The 19,848-nt window shown below is 38.6% G+C and overlaps 1 protein-coding gene across 7 annotated transcripts in view; it reads left to right on the top strand.

Moving 5' to 3' along the window:
* Positions 1-11,154, top strand: part of LOC102313898 (voltage-dependent calcium channel subunit alpha-2/delta-1) — an 81,790-nt gene extending 70,636 nt beyond the window's left edge. For 5 of the 7 annotated variants that reach the window (XM_042227489.1, XM_042227487.1, XM_042227491.1 and 2 more), the window contains 8 exons: positions 4,507-4,659; positions 4,844-4,896; positions 5,312-5,367; positions 5,486-5,612; positions 6,253-6,365; positions 7,279-7,361; positions 7,695-7,774; positions 9,430-11,154. In XM_042227489.1, coding sequence (XP_042083423.1) covers positions 4,507-4,659; positions 4,844-4,896; positions 5,312-5,367; positions 5,486-5,612; positions 6,253-6,365; positions 7,279-7,361; positions 7,695-7,774; positions 9,430-9,466 — 702 coding nt within the window. In that variant the 3' untranslated portion in view covers positions 9,467-11,154. The remainder of the gene's footprint in view (positions 1-4,506; positions 4,660-4,843; positions 4,897-5,311; positions 5,368-5,485; positions 5,613-6,252; positions 6,366-7,278; positions 7,362-7,694; positions 7,775-9,429) is intronic. The other 2 variants (XM_042227488.1, XM_042227493.1) reach the window with 1 other exon arrangement.
* The last annotated feature ends 8,694 nt before the right edge of the window (positions 11,155-19,848 follow it).

The raw sequence follows: 19,848 nt of genomic DNA, 5'->3' as shown, positions 1-19,848 counted from the left end.
GCTTTGTTGCACATGTGTTTATTTAGACTACGATGTTTGTATAACTGTGGCTCATCTACCTCTGCAAAGTGCTGTGTTTGTATTCTAATACCTTTTCTGAACTTGCATCTTTCCCATGGAAACTTTCTACATATTAAAGCATCAAATACTAAAAATAATACAATTTAAAATTAAAAAATTGCAATTTATAAAAAAATAGGTTACACAATAACTAACCTAAAAATAACTAACAAATCATTTAATGGGTTGTAAATTAATAGTTATTAAAACAGCAATAAATACTGCTAAATAAATATTGTCCATTGTCAGTTATTGTTAAACTAACTCACACCTGATGATGATCACTGAGCACGTGTAATATTTTAATTTAAATTTATTTTTGTTGTTGTTTCTAATTATAGAAAATTGTAATTTTATGGAATATAGATGAGGTGATAAAATTAAATTTTAATTACATCAGCACACATAATTTTTAAAGCCTTATGTAGTGTTTAATGGTATCTCTATTTGTTGACAATTCCCACGTACAGTATAATGGTCATTTTGTTATAAAGTTTTTATCACTGACCTATGAGCCTGTTCTTATTTTCAGGGTATTTAAATATTTTGGTTTTATAAAAGTTGCTGGTATCGTAATAGTAAGAGCATTCTCTTATTATTACGATATTCTCAATCCCACCTATTATATATGGAAACTTTTTTTACTTTATCATTACAGCTAACATTTTTCATCCAAAACTGCATTTGTTTTCTAAACTGTTTAAGTACTTTTGGTACCTAAAGCTAACTAGTGAACAAAACAGAACACAAATAATAGTACATGTTGCAGTTATTTGACTGACTCCAGTGCCAATCTGCCCGACTTTTATGGAAACTTAAAAAGGTATACTGTAACGTAGAAAACATTTTCAGTTTTACAATAGCTATCAAGATAATATTTCTAGATACCCAATACCATTTACAAACGTTTACTTAGGCAGTATCATTCAACAGCATAGCATACATTTTTATTGCTATGCAGATGATATCCAGCTTTATTTATCCATAAGGCCAGATAACACACACCAATCGGCAAAACTGTAGGAAAGTCTTAAAGATGTAAAGACGTAGATGACCTTTACATTTCTGCTTCTAAATTTAAATAAAACTGAGGTTATTTACTAAAACATAGCATCTATCAAATACTTACTCTGGATGACATTACCTTGGCCTCCAGTAACACTATGAGGAAAGTTGGAGTTGTTTTTGACCAGGATATGACCTGACCTGGTCGTTTGGAATCCTTTGCACATACAAGGTCTTGAATAATTAGGCTTCATCTTACGTTAAAGACCTCATAGTACCCTACTCCAATAAGGCAGTTTGCTCTCCAATTGCTGGGTGACTTGTGGTTCCCAAGATGCGAGGTAGAATGGGGGAAAAGTAGAATGGGAGGAAGAGCTGCCAGATTTCAGGCCAAGAAACAGCTCTCAGTTTGGATTCAGGAGACAGACACCCTCTCTGCTTTTAAGATCAGGCTGAACGCTTTCCCTTTTTGATAAAGTATGGCTGCCTCTCCCCGAGCCTGGTTCTGTCAGAAGTTTCTTCCTGCTAAAAGGAAGATTTTCCTTGTCAGTGTTTCCAAGTGCTTGCCTAAAGGGGGTTGTTTGATTGTTGGAATTTTCTCTGTATTATTGTAGGGTATTTAACTTGTAAATAAAATTAACTGAAAAAAAGCTATTAACCTCAGACAAGAGGTTCTAATAATTATATAATTTTAATTTATATATATATATATATATATATATATATATTAGGGGTGCAACAATACTCGGTATCGATATTGAACCGTTCGATACAGTGCTTTCGGTTCGGTACGCATATGTATCGAACAATACAAAATTTTTAATTTATTTTATCAACTTTCCTTCTGACGATGCTGTCTGTGTTGAGCGCTCAGTGGATCTGCGCTCGACAGTGCAGCCTAGGCGGAGTAGTCGAACGCAGATTCACTGAGCGCAGGGCAAGCTAGCGAGACAGAAGTTAAGCTCTCCTTGCAACATGGCAAATTGAACCTCCCCCACCCTCATTCAGATCTGGCGTTTGGAATTATTTTGGTTTTCATGTGACGTATGACCCTGAAGGTAAGCGCGTCATGGACTAAAGTAAAACAGTATGTTGGATGTGCCACTAGCTCGCTCATAACGTGTTGGCCGTTCAGCCCCATGCACGGGCGATCGGTAGCTCGTTAACGGAGATTTGCCGTGTTGTGGCGTTAACGTCATTTCAACGAGATTACGCTGACAGCACTAGTGGGAACACAACAATATGACTGCACATTTACAGCCGACATCATCCTAGTGCAAAGACAAGTGGAAGCAGACAAAAACAACAAGCACGCATGCTACAAACTTTACCCGAGTCATTTAGACAGCCGTTAGCACATGATTCTTCCTTATGGGGACCTGATATGTTTAATATGCTGCTGAGAATATAGCCCAGAAGAAGCGTATAGTATAGCTTTTATTTTGGAAAGAGCCATTTCTCTGTAATAAACTCTCTTTTCCAAAGATGAGTGATTCCTCAATCAGATACAGGGCTGCAAATCGCTAGCCCGACGTCCCGGGAGCTAGCGATTTTTTTCCAGTCGGGCTACCAAAATCTATCTCTGCCCTGCCCGTCGGGCTATTGTAGGAAGGAAAAATATATGTCAATGCTTTTGCATTCTTTCGGAAATGTAGCTGGGTAATTATGTCATTGGCATCGGTGAGCCACTGTCAATATGTGACATATTGAAATCGCGTTTGAATTTGCGCTTGTTTTTTGCTTTCACTTTGCAATCGCGCGAACTGTGTATAGAGAGCGACAGCACTGATTGGTGAGTGATTATAATTTGCGACATCCCTGCATGTATTTGTGTACCAAGTAAAAAAAAAGAGATTCATTGGACATTTCGCTTCTTATCAAGCGCAGTTAGCTCGTTAACGTGTTGGCCGTCTAGCCCCATGCAGGGGTAGCTCGTTAACGGAGATTTGCCGTGTTGTGGCGTTAACGTCATTTCAACGAGATTAACGCTGACAGCACTAGTGGGAACACAACGAATATGACTGCACATTTACGCCGACATCATCCTAGTGCAAAGACAAGTGGAAGCAGACAAAAACAACAAGCATGCATGCTACAAACTTTACCCGAGTCATTTAGACAGCCGTTAGCACATGATTCTCCTTATGGGGACCTGATATGTTTAATATTGTGGCGAGCTCAGACAAGGAGGAGACGGAGGTGTCGTTTGGTCTTGCTTCCCGTGAGCTAGCCAGGGAGCACAGCCGTTTATTGACATCTGCAGAAGAACACTGCCGCTAGCTAACTGCTCAGCGCGGCAACCGCACAGCAACAACAACAACAACACACAGGCGCCCTCTGACCCCGGAAGGACACACCGTCGCAGCGAGAGGGCGTCACCCGTCACTATGGCAACATAAACAAAACATAACTGTACAAACAGAACCCCGAACAGGCCCTGACCCGCTACAATATGCTGCTGAGAATATAGCCCAGAAGAAGCGTATAGTATAGCTTTTATTTTGGAAAGAGCCATTTCTCTGTAATAAACTCTCTTTTCCAAAGATGAGTGATTCCTCAATCAGATTTATTTTATATTACTTTTGTTTCAGCAACATTAAATTTAAAAACTGTACTTTTGAGTTAAAATATATATTTATAATTTTAATAAATGAAAAAAAAAAAAAAAAAAAAAAAAAAAAAAAAAAAATTAAAAAGTGCATTCGAAAAAATATCGAACCGTGACACCAAAGTATCGAACCGAACCTGAATTTTGTGTATCGTTGCACCCCTAGATATATATATATATATATATATATATATATACATATATATATATATTATATATATATATATATATATATATATATATAACATATTCGTATCGATATTGAACCGTTCGATACAGTGCTTTCTTATAACCCTAACTCTAATGATTACTTATTTAAGTTGGTAGAGTTATGTTGGACTAACATTTTGATGCAAAACCTCTCAAAAGTCTTCAGCTGACTTAATAACTGTTATTATCTGCTATGTGAGGGTCATACTGTAGCATATGATTTACATCATTATCATACTCATCAAATCATTCGCTGACCCTTGTGCCCTATGAATAAGGCATTGTCATTCTGTAAGAATGCAGTGATATTAGAATAGAAATGTTTTCCTCACTGGATAAAGATAGATCACTTAGAACAGCAATGTAATGATTTTTTAATGACCCATACGTCTAAGGGGATAAAAAGGGTACCTCAACCCTGCAAGCAAAACACTTACCTAATAGCGCCACTGCCTTTTCTGTTAATTTACTTATACTCCAACCAATGCTACTTTAAGGTAAGTAGGACCCAACTCCGTGCTTTGTTTACAAAAAACAAAACAAAAACAAAACAAGACTTACTTTTACACTGCTCTTACTCTCTGTTATGTTTTGTGTGTGTGTATATATGTGAACCTGTCTAGATAGGTCAGTTTTTTGGTGAGGTGGATCCAGTGCTGATGACCAACCTGGTCAACACCTCCCTGTACTCCTTGAACAAGACTTATGACTATCAGTCTGTCTGTGATCCAGAGAAAGACAGCAAGGCAGCAGCTGGACCCCGCTCCGTCTATGTGGTTAGAAACCTCACTGAAACCATTACTGTATATGTTATTTGGTTTCTATTTGTGCAATAGTAATATATTAACGTTAAAAAACAGAATTTATTAGTTAATTTGATTTATGAAGCCTTACTCGTTTTTTCGGAGGCTTTTTTGTGCTTGTTTTTTCACTAGCATTTCTTTTCCTGTCTTTCTACAGCCTACCATTGCAGACTTTCTCAGTATTGGCTGGTGGGCATCCACTGCTGCCTGGTGAGTGTAGAGGTTGTGTGCGTGTGCTTCTATGTTTCATTGATTTGCGTGTGCATGTTAGAGTGGGAGCACACTTGTATTTCAGGGTGGGAGTTTGTACGGGAGTGGACTTGCATGCTGTTGAAGGATAAAGTTGGCTGGGTCAGTGTAAGACAAGGGCAGTTACACAACATGATACCGCATCATTTTCTGCTTAGCTGTCCAACTGCAATATAACCAGCTTTTAAAATAGAATGCCTGATACTTCCCATGACATTTACATCACCATTTACTCTAACTTTAGACAGATGTGTTGCTTTTAGTAAACAGCCATCGGTTGAACGTAGTTTTAAAAAACAAGCTGTTCAGGCGATTTGTTGCCTCCTACATGTGACTCATTTTGTTTTTGTTTTTACTTTTTATTGTTTTTTGCTAGGTCAGTACTTCAGCAGCTCTTCTTGGGTCTCATGTTCCCCAGCCTTCTACAGGCAGGCAAGTAACATAAGCATCAGTCTTAGTTTGAAGAGACAGAGGTCTGTCACTCCAGTTTTAATCCATGTATTTCTTACTAATCCTCTTTTCTATTAAACGTCCCTCTTATTTCTAGCAGAGTCGACAGATGACGACATATCAGATGCCATGTTTAAAGAAAGCTGTATCACAGAGCAGACTCAATATTTCTTTGACAACGACGAAAAATCCTACTCAGGTGTCCTGGATTGTGGAAACTGTTCCAGGTATGTGTATGTTAGTTCACAAGACTCCCCATATGCTTCCATCTTAGTGGCTCTTTCCACTGATGACTTTAAATGGCTGTTGTTGAAGATTTTCAGCTTCTTACTGGGCGTCCATCTGTTTAATGGCCTGTGGGGATTGATCCAGAAAAGAATTGGTTTCCTGGTTTCGTTCTGTTTTGCAGCCTGATTTCAGACAGCTGCTTTCTGATGAGTTCTGATCACACACAGATTACCTTGATCTGTCAGAGCCCGGAATTGCAGAGGAAAGCAAAAAAAGCCTTTTTTTTATCTGTTTTTCTTCCTTTACACTCTGGCAGTATGTCAAACTCACTAATACACACATTTACAGGCCGCTGCACATTTGCTTTGCTGTAACCTACGTTTGTATCACTTTGGGCTGTCTGAGGGGTTAAATATGGCTGTAATTACTGGGTGTTATGAGTCCCACGTGTCTGATGCTTTACTCCCCAAAGTTAACAACTGTAGACACAGATACTTTAATGACTACCATAAAAAGTCAATCCCGTGAGGAAGGAGGTGGTATGAAGTGCACTGTTTGTGCACAACTGAACACATACCTGCATGTACATGTGTGCTGCGTTGGTACCACGTTATACGTGCTTTGTTTTCCTTTTTCTAGGATGTACCGTGCTGAGAAGCTGCCAAACACCAACCTTGTGTTTTTAATCACTGATGCCAAAGCAACATGTTTGTCATGTGACCCCAGACCACTGCGACAGGCTGAACAGCCCTGTATCCTTTCACTCGGCTTAAAAACTGTACTTTCTTTTGTCTCTTCAATCCTCCATAAACCACATATATAGCAGCACTTTAACCTGTCAGTACGAGGACACACACCTAATAAGTGTGCAGTGGGTCCCCACTCAGTGTTCATGTGTGAACCGTAAACCAGATGCACAGCATATGAAAGGTGGTCTCACATTACTTCTAGATTAAATTTCTATGTTTATCTTCATCTGGGCTACAGGTTGCCATCAGGTTAAATTAAGATTAAGAGAAGGGGTGTGTATGTGTTCTGGATACATGTTTGACAGATGTGTCTTTAATGTAGGTTTCTGTTGATTGGACAGTAAAGGTGTCATCACCAGAGGTCACCAGGGGGCCACTACAGAGTTGTCCATTTGGTAATAGTAGCACTAAATGTTGCTGCCAGAGCACATTAAAATATTAAACATTTTATAAACAATACTTCTAATCAATGATCAAGGCTACCTTTCGTCAGATCAATAATCAAAATTTCTCTTACAGTCTCCAGTGTTTTCATATAAAAAGCTATTTTTAAAACACATATTACTAAATGATGTTTATTAATCTCTATTAGATGTGAAAAATTAAAATTCGTAAAAATTAGTCATTCGTAATTAGGTCTTTGCAGATTGTTGCCATCCATACTTCAGCAGTTCTTTCTCTTAAAAATGTGTTTTTTCTCTCCACTGTTGCTCCAGTGCTTAGTCATAAGGGATCATTGTTGTCTGTCTAACTATAATGATGCACTGTTTGCAATATAAAGTACCTCAACATGACTGGTGGTGTCATTTGGTGCTATAAAAATGAAGTGTTTCTGAGTACATAAAGATGCATTATTGAGTTTTTATTGTTAAAATGTGCACAACAGCAATTTGAATTTTCCTGAGTGTCCTTTCAGCTGAAGGTCCAGATCCATGTGACATGGTTGATAAAGCCAGATATCGCAAAGGGCCGGACGTGTGCTTTGACAACAATGAATATGTAAGACACAGTCACATATGTGCCCTTGTGCAGAGAATATTTTCTGGAAACAGCTCTATTAGCCAGACTAAACGGTTGGCTTCTGTCAGTTTCTGTCTGGTTTTCATCAGTAATGTGCTTTCTGCATAGATTTAAAGCAATGTCAATTATCTGCCCTTTGAGCTTCCTTCATCTTTTATTTATCTATCCAGTTTCCATGTTATTTATCAGTTTTTAATATTCATTGACAATTCACTCATTTGTTTATATTCCTTTCTGTCTTCTTGTCTCTCATCATTTTTTATTCTTCTTTTATGTTTCTGCTTCCCAATGGCTGCTGCTCTTGTCTGACAGGATGAACCTTTGTGCCCAGTCAGCAAAGGTTCTACAATGAGCCCTACACCTTTACTGTTGTTTCTGGTTCTGGCTTCAGGGTCAGTGCCGTCTCACTGCTTCAGGAGGCTCATTCCTAACATATTAACTTCTATGATATTCAATGTTTCTTGGCGATTGCAAAGTTCTTTTTAGGGGCAGTGTAAATCAGGTAGTATGATGGACATTCAATCCTTAAAGCTGATTTATTTTTCCATTATGTTGTAATATGTAATATGTTACAATTTAAAAAGTTTTATAAACAGTAAAGATTTTAATTTCCATGAGGTATTATACTCACTAAAATAATTTAATAAGGAAATAGCTGATGAGAAAAAAGTAAGAAGTATAACACAGCTTAATAAATAGGTGAGATCTTTTCTTTGTTGAATAATTCCCTTACTCACAGAATGTTGCATCTATCTTATATTGTACATAATTTTGCACAATTTTGTTTAAAAAAATAATGTTTAAGGTATTGTACAAAGTTACTAGTGGACCTTTATGTATCATATCAGCTAAATCCATAAAACAAAAGAGAAAAGCAGATAAATTATATGTGAACTCGTTGAGTCACCACCCAACTGTGAACAATTTATAAGACATCTAAATATTTGGAAAAAAAATATCTGGCATATCTTTGTGAACTCTGCCTTTCATTGTGCTATAAAGGAGTAGAACATACACACAACAGGCCACCAATTCATGTGCCTTTTGGTGTTTATATTATGAAGAGGCCATGCTGGGAAGCAGAAAGGGAGGGGAGGAATAACGTAGGAAGTAGATGAACGGAGTAAATGTAGGCCGTGTCCTTTTCCTCTCCCATCTGTCCCATTACTTTTGGCTAAGCTCCTCATAGGAAGACGGTTTGTGTCCAGGCCAGTCCATTTTGTCACTGGAGTAAACAAAGGAAGCTTCACGTGGCTTTCCTGCCCTTTGAATATAGAAGACCCCCACCTCTTTCTCCTAGGCCTTTGGCATGCACGGATATCCTGAATACTCCCATTAAATAAAAAAAACAGCTATACACTGAAGCTACCAGGTGCAAGCCATTGCACAAAGATTGAGGTCTGAAAACACCTCTAAATATTTGAACAGAGCTGTTAAATTAATATTTCAGTTTCCTTGCTTTTTTGCTGACAGTTAAATAAAACATAAGTGTATATGTTGATACCGCTCTCGCTGATTATTATAACACTGGACCGCATAGCTATTTAGCCACAGAAAGAGCTAACCTTTCGCTGCACTTATCCAGGAAACACTCAAGGAGATAACACCATAAACTGTTGTTTTTACACTTCAGGTTCTGTATGGGTAAAACTAATGATATCTAAATAAATAATCTGTATGCGCTTAGTGTGCTGGGTAGATGTTTTTTGTCAACTTGGGATTAAGCCACGCAGTTTTGAGTATTTCTGCTATGCTAACTATCTCCGGTTCCATCTAGTTATAACAGATATAATGTGGCAGGTATGTACGTTGTTGTTGTATCAAGGGGAAAGGGGGAAAACATGCTTCTCTAAAAACCTGTCAGTGTGAAAAGTAGACTTGATACAACACCGACAGTAGACTATAGAATGACTGAATTTGATATAGTATAATCATAAAATGCTTATTACTGTTAGTAGCAGCAATAGTGGTGGTAGCAGTTGAGATAGAGCTTTTGAATGTCAGAGAAGACTGCTTCTAATTTACTTACACTTGATCTGTCCAACAGGAAGACGATTCTGATTGTGGAGGAGGGACTTGCCTAAGACCGAGCCTTTGGCCAGTGTTTGGGTTTCAGCTGCTGCTGTTGTGGCTCAGCACATCTTTGCAACACTCATGACCCCTACACGCGATTACATACACTCATACACTGATCATCGAGTCATTTCGCTGGAGGCCAGAAGACACTCGAGTTGCACCATACAGGATGTATGCAGAATATTTGCAACAAGACATTTTTATTTTCTCAAGACCAGTATCAGCATTTCCATTTGCCAATGCCAAAGGGTGCTCATCCATTACCTCCTCATTATTTTCCAAGAAGAGAGACACATTTACTGTGCTCAGCTGCACTCATTTTCATGATATACTCCTTAATATTCTCCTATGGTGCAAGAGTAAGAGCTAACCAAACCCTTTAATTCTGCCTCATTTTCTCTTGTGTGTCTGATTTATTTTGAGGAGGTTGAAAGACGTTTTCCCACTATGCCAACTAAATCTCATTCGAAGCCTGTATGTTCACTGACAGCATTGATTTGTGTGGTTGTCGGTATTGTTTGTTGCTTATTATATTCATTGTGTATGAATAAGTATGCTGTAAGGATCGTTTATTTTGGCAACCAGAGCAAGTATTAAGAGTATCTTTTTTGATTTGTTTTTAAATGTACTTTACCAACCTATCTACATTTCATTTTTGTACTCAAAATCAGTAAGCATTTTGTGTCTAGCTAGGTGTTGTATTGTAGCAGCATGTGCTCAGTACAGAGCGAAAGACAACACCGACTTTTTGACACCAAAGCTCCACACAGTACCAATGACCGCAAACCTACTAAGGAGAATCTGCACAATAGCTTAATTCGAGATATTCCTCAGATGTGGGTGTACATCAGTAAACAAGCTACATTATTAGCTAGATATTATAGATATTTCACCAAGAGATAAGTGAGGTCAGGTTGCATCCAATGTGATAATCTATTAGGATATTGCAATTTTCAAATATATTTGTACTTCAAGTGACAGCTTTGGTTGTCTTCAGTTTGATGCATCAAATTCCCAGTGCCTATGTAGTATATCAAACTGTCTGGTATTTGAATGAAGCAACACATCAGATTTGTATTCTTACCACGTATGCTTCTATGCTAACGCTTGCTGCAGTTTAGCAGAGAGGGTATCCCTTGCAGTAATTTGTTATGAAATAGTCCAAATCTGCTGCAGTTCTTCTGCTTTTTTGGCTTACAGATAGGTGATGGAAACAACCGTTGACTTTGATGATGAGAGAGGAATATCATTCCCCTCTTTTGCCAAAACAAAGCTAAGCCAGGCTTGAGCTTGGGTTCCAACACCTCTCTTTATTAATCCTGTTTCTGTTTCCTTTCTGGATCGCCAGACTCAGGAGCCAAGATGACTTGTGAATGAGATCAGCATATCAAAATGACTGTTTCTTTGTTTTCTTGCTGTTCTCTTTATGCTTGTTTCCTCTTTTTGTTGCTGTATAAGTGCTGTGAAGCAGACGCTGAAGGCTCAGTGTCGAAATGCTGCAATGTCATGGGATGAGCTTGTTCTGTGTTTGAACTCTGTCTATGCCTACGATCAGCATCAGGGCCTTCTGGAGAGAACTTTGAGAGCACTCTTTTACCAATGATAATTTTCCATTGCCTTACTTTTGTCTTAGGCTTTAGTAAGTCATAAAGATCATACATAAGTTCATCTTTTCCCTGTTTCTTTTTTTTTTTTTTTTAAGAATAAAAGTAATGTTCTCTCCACCTCGCCTTCATGGTGATATACTGGTGTGATCAGGTTATGCTGTCTAGCAAAGTTATGTGTTGACTTGTGTTTTACCCTGAGGGTCCCCTGTCTGTGTGCAGGCATGTATGTGTCCCTCCGATATCTGATTGTGCTTTAATACCGTACATGAAATACTCTTTTGTGGATCTTCACTAGCCTGAATAAATTTTGTATACATTTGTACACTAATACTATTTACTGTAAAAAAGAGAAAATGGAAGAAATGAAAAAAATGTTTATAATATGGTGTTAGTTATTGTGCATATATAATAAATTCACAAAAAACGTTGTATTAGTATGACCTGAGATTCTCCTTATTGCTCACATCTGGTCAGATGCTTTGGCTCCACTGGGAGCAGACCAAACATGTCATCCTTCCTGCTGACAGAGACAGCTGCTGAAAAAGAAAGACCATCTGCATTTGTGGTTCACTGTGTCCGTGTTGGTATATGAAGGAAGGGTGTGGGTGATTTGGGATTAGTCAAGTAGCTCTTTACACTACAGTTTTCTTATTAATGCCTAATTATCAAATTACTGAAAGAAAGTACAATTTAACACCTGGCCGGCTAAAAAACATCATGCCTAGTTTGTGTCTGACCACACCCCAGATCTCTGATATGTGGGATTTGCGGTTGGGTGTTGTCATAGCCAATAGCCTGTCTACATCAGTACAAGAAGGTAATAGCCTAAATCATATTTCCATGGTCTTGGGTATTTATTTCCTAAATATGCTGGCGGATGCGTGCTAAAATGTGTAAATGTTTGCAGCTTTATTTCATTTTATCTTTCATTCCAAAGTAAAGTCTAAATCTTGTTATGAAAACACTTCCTTTACTTCAGCATGTTAAATACAGTAATTGTGCAGTTCAAATGACCACTCAAAGAAGTCTAAGTGCTACCTTAAAAGACATGATTTAAGGCATTTTTTTCTTGTTCCACTTCCTTCATACCTCAACTACACATATAAAACCATACACATCCATTTTTACATGATTTCTGGGGTGAGGAAGGCAGTGGCTCCTCCGGGTGGAAATCTTAGCTGTATGTAAGATGTCAAACAGAATGGCAGAGAGTGCCCCACTGAGTACTGTCAGAGGCCTCAGTGTTTTTGATTTTTGTGATGCCTGTTGCAGCATTATTGACACAGACAGCTCTGCTATCCCCTGCCTAAAGCAGCAAGCAAATGTCAGATGCTAACACCAGTGAGTACTTGAGCATAATCTACACTTTACCTGATGGGGTTTGTGTTGTTTATCTGACCATAATATAAGAATGTGTAAGGCCACAATTTGGAGTAGTAGCTATTAAAAATATTTGTTTTTCTTAGAGATGTGTCTGCCTGGGAGGTCTTTGTATGTGTGCTACTCAGCAATGATCTAGTAGGGAGGTTGTAACGGGACACCCTTGTAAATAGGCACAAGGTCATACCCTTTAACATGCCTGGCTTAAAATCCTACAGACATAGAAGAAAAGCAGGAACTAGTTAGACGTCTCTGTTTAATGCTTAACAAATCAAAAACCTTCCTTCTAACCAAAAATAAAATAAACCTGTAACAATGTATTCAAAGTCAAAAAGATCCCTCATTTTACTGGTTTAACTTACTAACTGGTACACACATGTAGATTAACAATAGCATGGTATAATATAAGGAATACACCTTGAATCCATTGCTTCTAAGGATTTACATCGGGTGGCTTCAATCCAATTTAACTTTTTTGTTTTGCTTTTTCTTTCATTACTCAATATTTCTGAGGAACAGTATTAATATTAGATCCCCCAAGAAAGACCATGACTCATCTGTGGTTAAGCTAAAATCTTAGAGTGGCTTTTTAGGTTTGTTCCACTAATTGCAGGAAGTGGCACACTAGACTAATGCTGCATCAACATCGTGACCCGTGACTGGATCTGCAAGGATCAGCATGTCATCAAGTACACTCCTCCAAAGTTCATTAACTCTTTTGTGATAGTAATATAACATCTATTTGCGTAGACCTTTACCGGCAAATGGTTGTTTTTTTTGGAACGGTGTTGCAACTTAATGGCACTCTAATTTTAGCTCCAACACTCTCGGCAGCCTTTGGGTCATGAGGTTCCCGGGGCAGTCAACCCACGTCTGAATAAACTTCCCTGAATCTGGTTAATATAATGTGGTTTACATTAGCTACAACATTTTTAATTGGCACTGTTTGTTTTTTTTTCTAACTGTTAAAAAAAGCACACTTCCTGTAAGCCGTGACATAGAGGTCACAGTTTTTCCGTCACTACAAGGCTTCAGCCGGGCAGGGGCATCGGGGTCAATAAGGTTTTGAAGTGTAGTAAGAAAAAGTTTTCCAGTATCTTCTGTAAATGCTCCCTGATTGCTTGGGTATATTTATGGTGTATTTTCCTGTGAGAGACACACTCTTCCCCCCTCCAAGCTAGGATCAAACAGTATTTGTATATAAATCTTTATGTTTATAGAAGTCCAAAAGGATTTAGCACACTGGAAAAGGAAAAGAGAGAACGTGTCAAATAAGTTGTTAATCACACGAAATGATCCCAAATAGTCTTTAAACATTTTCCTGTTGCAGTTTACTTTTTTTAATCACCTGCTTTTGTGAACCCCTGCACACAGGCTGGCAGCAAAGTCAATCAAAGACAGCCTCAACAATATTTGCAACACGGTGAGAAAGATGTGTTAAACAACCTGAAGGTCGGGCAGAACACCAAACATACACTTGGCATGGACTTTCAGGAAATGCCACAGTCTTTTCCAAACCCATAAACATGACCACACACTTGTCTGTTCTTCCTACCTTGTTTTTTTTCTCTCTCAGTTTGTAATCATGTTGTAGGTACAGTACATTTCTGCATGTGTGTGTCCTGAATGTAATTGGTAGCCATAGCCCGGGTAAAATCTAACCAGGTGAATAGTCTTAACATAACACATTCCACTCTAGCCCCTACTGAGTCTTGATTTGTGGATTTTCTCTGTGTTTAGAGTGGGGCCTAACATATAGTATAACTGGTAACATGAGGTGTTAAGTTTGTTGGGGCCATGTGCATTCACCGAGGTTCTTTCCATGGGATCAGATATTTTTATAAGTCTCTCAACATAAAAACTTACATTTTTGTGAATGACATAGAAACTGTACAACTTTTAAAGGTATCCTGTTAAGTTTGTGGCCACTAGTAGCACAGTGTAGTAGTGTTTTTATAGGCTCATTCCTGTTTTGCTTGTACTCTGCACATTCAAAACAGATTCTGCAACTGGTTTCCCTTTATTCTACTGATCAGCAGATATGGGTACTTAGATATAAAGCAATGTGATGTGAGGCAGGCTGCCACATAAAGGTAAAAAATAACACACTTTAAGGGGTGGTTGCAAGCAATACAGGACTAATCAAATAACACAGTCGTTTTTTCGGTCTATTTGAGTATTTGAATAAAGAATATTTTACTTATAAATATAGATTGATTAGTGTGTAATTAGATCTTCAAACAAACTGATTCTCACAATCTTAGAATTAATTGATTTAAAAAATAGGGCGCCACTTTGTGGAAGGTGCCATGTTGCTCCACTATCTTGAATACAGTGGCCAAGCTGGACACCACTGTTACACCTGATTACATTTTATATATATGGCTAGAGATCATGTAGGTAATATGCCAAAGGTGGAGGAGAATAGAACTCGTTGGTGTACGTGTGCATCTTCAGGCTCAAGATATGAAGTATCATACCTACACTAAACTGCCAAAAGTATTCACTCAGCCATTCAAATTATTGAATTCAGTTATTCCAATCACTTCAGTGGCCCCAGGTTTATAAAATCAAGCACCTAGGCACGCAGACTGCTTCTACAAATATTTGTGAAAAAATGAGTCACTCTCAGGAGCTCAGTGAATTCCAGCGTCGTGCCATGATAGTTATGAAATTTCCTCCCTACTAATTATTCCTGTTTGGAAGGACTGGGAACGACAGCAATTCTGCCACAAAGTGGTATGCCAAGTAAAATCGCAGAGCGGCATGAGCTGATGCTGAGGTGCATAGTGTACTGCAGATTTCATGTGGCCTTCAGTTTAGCTCAAGAACAGTATGTAGAGATCTTCTTGGAATGAACTTCCTTGGCCAAGCAGCTGCATCCAAGCCTTACATCACTAAGCACAATACAAAGCTTCAAATGCAGTGGCGTAAAGCACGCCACCGCTGAGCTCTAGAGCAGCCGAGAGATGTTCTCTAGAGTGATGATGAATCACATTTCTCCATCTGGAAATCTGATGGATGAGTCTGGGTTTGGAGGTTGCCAGGAGAGTGGTAGTTGTCTGACTCCACTGGGCTAATGTAAATAACAGTATTGGTTATCAAAATCATTTCTTATATTTCTGTAATATCGAAATTAATTCATTTAAACTCAATGTTATTTATATAGCAAATCACAATAACCATTGCCTCAAGGTGCTTAATATTGTAAGGTAAAGACCCCATAATAATACAAAAAAACCAGAGAAAATCCCAACAATAATATGACACCTATGAGCAAGCATCATGGTGACAGTGGGGAGGAAAAACTCCCTTTTAATAGGAAGAAACCTCCAGCAGAACCAGGCTCAGGCCACATGCTGTGTTTAGGTGAAGGGAGGCAGACAAAGACAAACAAAGACACGCTGTGGAAGAGAGCCAGAGATTAATAATAACTAATCCACCAGTACACACAATCTGTTTAATTGAAATGATATTTTTAATGTCAAAATATAATTACTGCTGTTATCTGTGAATTTTCAATTTCACCATTTAATAAAAAAGCAGAAACACAGTATCTTTTGATTTAGATGACAAGATAGATTTGCATCACTGCTTTAAACTTAAAGCATGCAGCTACAGACAGTGTTCAGCCAAAAGAAGAATGGGATTTCCTGGAATAGACTGACTGGTCCCAAAGAGCTTTGAGCTCAGCATCACAAAGACAGTTTGGCATTACACAAAAAGATAGATTACCCTGAGACAGACTACAGCCTGCAGCAGTTCCGTGATAAGTTCTCATAGACACTTGTACTACCTAACATGTATCTTTAAAACGTATGTAATGCAATGCTGCTTCAACACAGCTTGATTTAATTCATATATTTTTGCCTATATTGCTACCCGCAATCATGGCAAAGGTGTCCTCCATTCAACGCGTGCCTAAAATGTGTGCACAACACTCACAAAACTAAAAAACATATGAAAAAAAATATTAGACAGACAGGAAGGGAAAATGTCATTTGGTTCACTTGGTTGTAATTGTTGCCCCATTGACAATTTAGCGGGCCCTCTGCTAGAAACGGGGGAGCAGTAGAACTTTGGCAGGTGGTACAAAGAGACCTCACAGAGCTGGCGTGAACATTCGACTTTTTGAATTATGTTTACATCTCAAGTTACTTGTGTGTACAGCGTGTGTGTTTGTGTGCAAATCACTCAGGTAGGTACTAAAAGACTTACAGATCGCTTGCAATTTCCCCTACTCTATGCCATGTTCACAGTCACAACATAGTGACTACGTGTACAGGTCGGACACAGACACATGTGGGATGAAGTGTACCTGCTGACCTGGAGACGCTTTTCTGTCTGTTCTTTAATTTAACCAATCATCTTTCCTCCTCTGTGTGTCTCCAGTTCTATACGAATCACGTGGGGGTAAATTAGCAGTGAGGAGCAGACAAGACAAGGTGACTGTTTGCAGATGTTTAAGAAAGAAGGAAGCACAGGTTTAGGCACTATTTTAGGACCTGCTTCCAAATGTCCCCTATTCTAAGTCATTAGTTTGATACTTTGACTCTCTGTTGTAGTGGTCGGAGTGGATGTTTGGTGTTATTGTGTGTTTTTTGGATAGTCTCTTGTTGTTTAACTGGAGTTAGTTTTTACTTTTTACTGTAATCACGTCATCGATCAAAGTGGATCTTGGGAATTAAATTCATTTTCTGTGGTTAGTGACAAATTTCATTTTCATCTTTGTTCACTTCCGGAGTAATCTAATTAGCGAGGCTCCACTGGGAAGAAATTGATACATCTGATCAAAAGGGTTGTTTAAAAAAAAATAACCATGTGTATGAAAGAGCATGACAATTGTATTAAATAGCTTGACCTTTACAATAAATGCTGAGCACATAAACATGACCCATTTGTGTGTTTTTGTTCCCCCACTTTGTTTCTGTGCTGCACACATTTGAGTGATCCGCCGTCAAAGGATTGGCACAATAGACTCAGTGTGGGATGTTGATGTGTTTGTGTCACAAGCTCCTTGTGTACTATGCTAAAGGATGTGTCATTTAAACAGTTCGGGGTTTTGTGGATATACAAACTCACAAGGCCATTTTGCTTATGAATTGTTCCAAGGCTCAGTCTCAAATGTTCACATCACCACCCATAAACACAGGAGAAGTGACAGACAAAAGGCATTACAAGAATTCTGCTCTTGAACTGAGTGTGGTCTCTTGAATTGTTTAAGTAATATTTCTCAGTACAGGAATTATAGTGCAGAAATTTTTGAGTTTGAAAAATAGCTTTCTAACAAGAAACCGACTGAAGAGTCAATTTAACATCACTTTTTCCCCATAAAAGAGAGTAAAAAGTGCAATTTCCATGGTGCATCTACAGATATGAACCTCAGTGATGACTCAGCAGTTTAAGATGAGTCATATGTAAAATTTTGGTCTCTACTTTCTGTGATCAATAAGTTTCAGTATGTCCATGGCAATGACAAAAGCACTTGTTCACTGATGAATTATCTGAGAGGAAAATCAATGACGTATTGAGTGGTTTAGAACTGTAATGGTTTTCTGATCCTCTTTAAAGCTATTTTTAGGAATATGTTGGTGACTCAGTTTGCTATTGTGCATGATAATGAACTGATGTGTTAAAACTCTAGGTTTGCATTTCTGTTAGCTGCCCACTCTGCAGCATTTCCCTTGAAATGAGAGTCAGAAATAAAAATCAAATGGAAATTTAACTTGAAGGCAGACAGCGGGGCTGGCATCACACACATTTCATCTCACACGCTGTGTTTTTATTTGTTTGTACAAGAAGTGTGTGTGCAGTTTATTTGTGCTGCCTGTAACTGTCAGTGGATCACAATTACGAGCAGTGACTATAATCGCATGCACTGACAACAGGAAATGTGTGTTTGTTTAAAGTAGGATGTCTTGACACAGTATCTGTGTTTACAGAGTCTAGCCCCAGCACTGTCATCACTAACTCCAACAGAGCTAACACAACCCCTAAATTTGACTCTTTTCTAATTAGACTGAAATACCTGAGCCACCTCCCCTCTGCACTCCCACATTTCCTCATACAGAGTCCTTTTCTGCTTTACGTCGCTCTCTGTCTTGCTCAAACTATTACCCCATTGGTACGCTATTCCCTCCTTTAATTTCTCATTCCGACTGGCTGTAATCTGGAAGAGAGGCTGGAATGATTAGAGGTCAGCTAATTTGCTGCAGATGAAAATGTCCACGTAATGGGACTTGCAGGGAAATAATAGTACACAACACAATGCACACAAAATTTCCAAACAAATCTGCAGGAAGTCTGTTAATACTCCACACACTCCGCAAATATGCACAAAGACAGCCCAGCCGTCAGTACCCTGCTCTGCATTGTACCTCCCTCATAAAGAAATTGGTTTTTCTCGCATAACTCTTCATTTATACTCGTATCATATCACCTTCTTTACTCTCTATATCATCTCCATCTCTTATTGAACTTCCCCCTTCTATTGCCAGCAGGATGAAGATAGGTTTCTGCCAATAACTGGCCACAGATGTCAGGAGTCTTGCATGGTGACAGCACTCTTATGAGGAAAGTGGTGGGCTACTGGGTCTCTCTAATTTCCATCTTCTAGCAGAAGCTGTTGCTCTTGGAGTCAGTGAAAACACCCACTGGATTCTTGCTAAGAGAAGTCAGTAATGAGATTGTGGTGAAGAAGTCTTTCTGTTGGAAACTCAAACTGGTAAAGGTTATCCAGTCATCTGCTGCTCGTTATGTGTGAACATGCGTGTTTTTGAATCTGTGTGAATGTGAGTTCTGGAAAGACAAAAGAGAGAGAGAAAAAAAAAGTTGGAATCAATCTCCCTCAAGCATACAGTGTGTGGTTTAGTTATATGTGGATGTAGATGAGATTTGGTACACAAAGAAAGAGAGTAAAGAAAGGGAGCTTGAGCATTACTCCAGTGAAAGTATCTGACTCATGCCTGATTGTTTATTATTGCAAATGACTGTAGTCCTCTCAGGAAGCCACAGGAGTATTACTCATTGCACCAACGAGAAGATAGCGATGTAGTCTGTCTCCCCTTAGACATTTATTCGTCTATTGGTCTGTTTTTGTTTTGCACACATGGTATGATTTGAAAGAAAATACCGGGAATTCCCATAATGCAGCAAGCCCCTGCCTTGTGATAACTTACATGATGTCTCTTTACTGCACTTCTCATCAGGCTCCTATCCAAGGACTGCTCTGTGACTGCTGCATTGAAGGTATTTAGAGAAAAGCCAGCTAAGTGTCATGCCTGCTGTCTTGTGCTGTCGTCACTGGAAATAGACATGTCACTCAGGAGATGGATGCAATGTCTTCATGCACCCCCACCGGTAATTTCACTACTTAGAGAAAGAAGTAAAGTAGCATAAACAAC

This window comes from Haplochromis burtoni, unplaced genomic scaffold (genome assembly GCF_018398535.1).
Source record: "Haplochromis burtoni strain Fernald_Lab_line unplaced genomic scaffold, NCSU_Asbu1 Contig_264, whole genome shotgun sequence".
In the NCBI taxonomy this organism is placed as follows: domain Eukaryota; kingdom Metazoa; phylum Chordata; class Actinopteri; order Cichliformes; family Cichlidae; genus Haplochromis; species Haplochromis burtoni.
The sequence above is the reverse complement of the archived record's forward strand: the minus strand, read 5'-3'. Positions and strand labels throughout refer to the sequence as shown.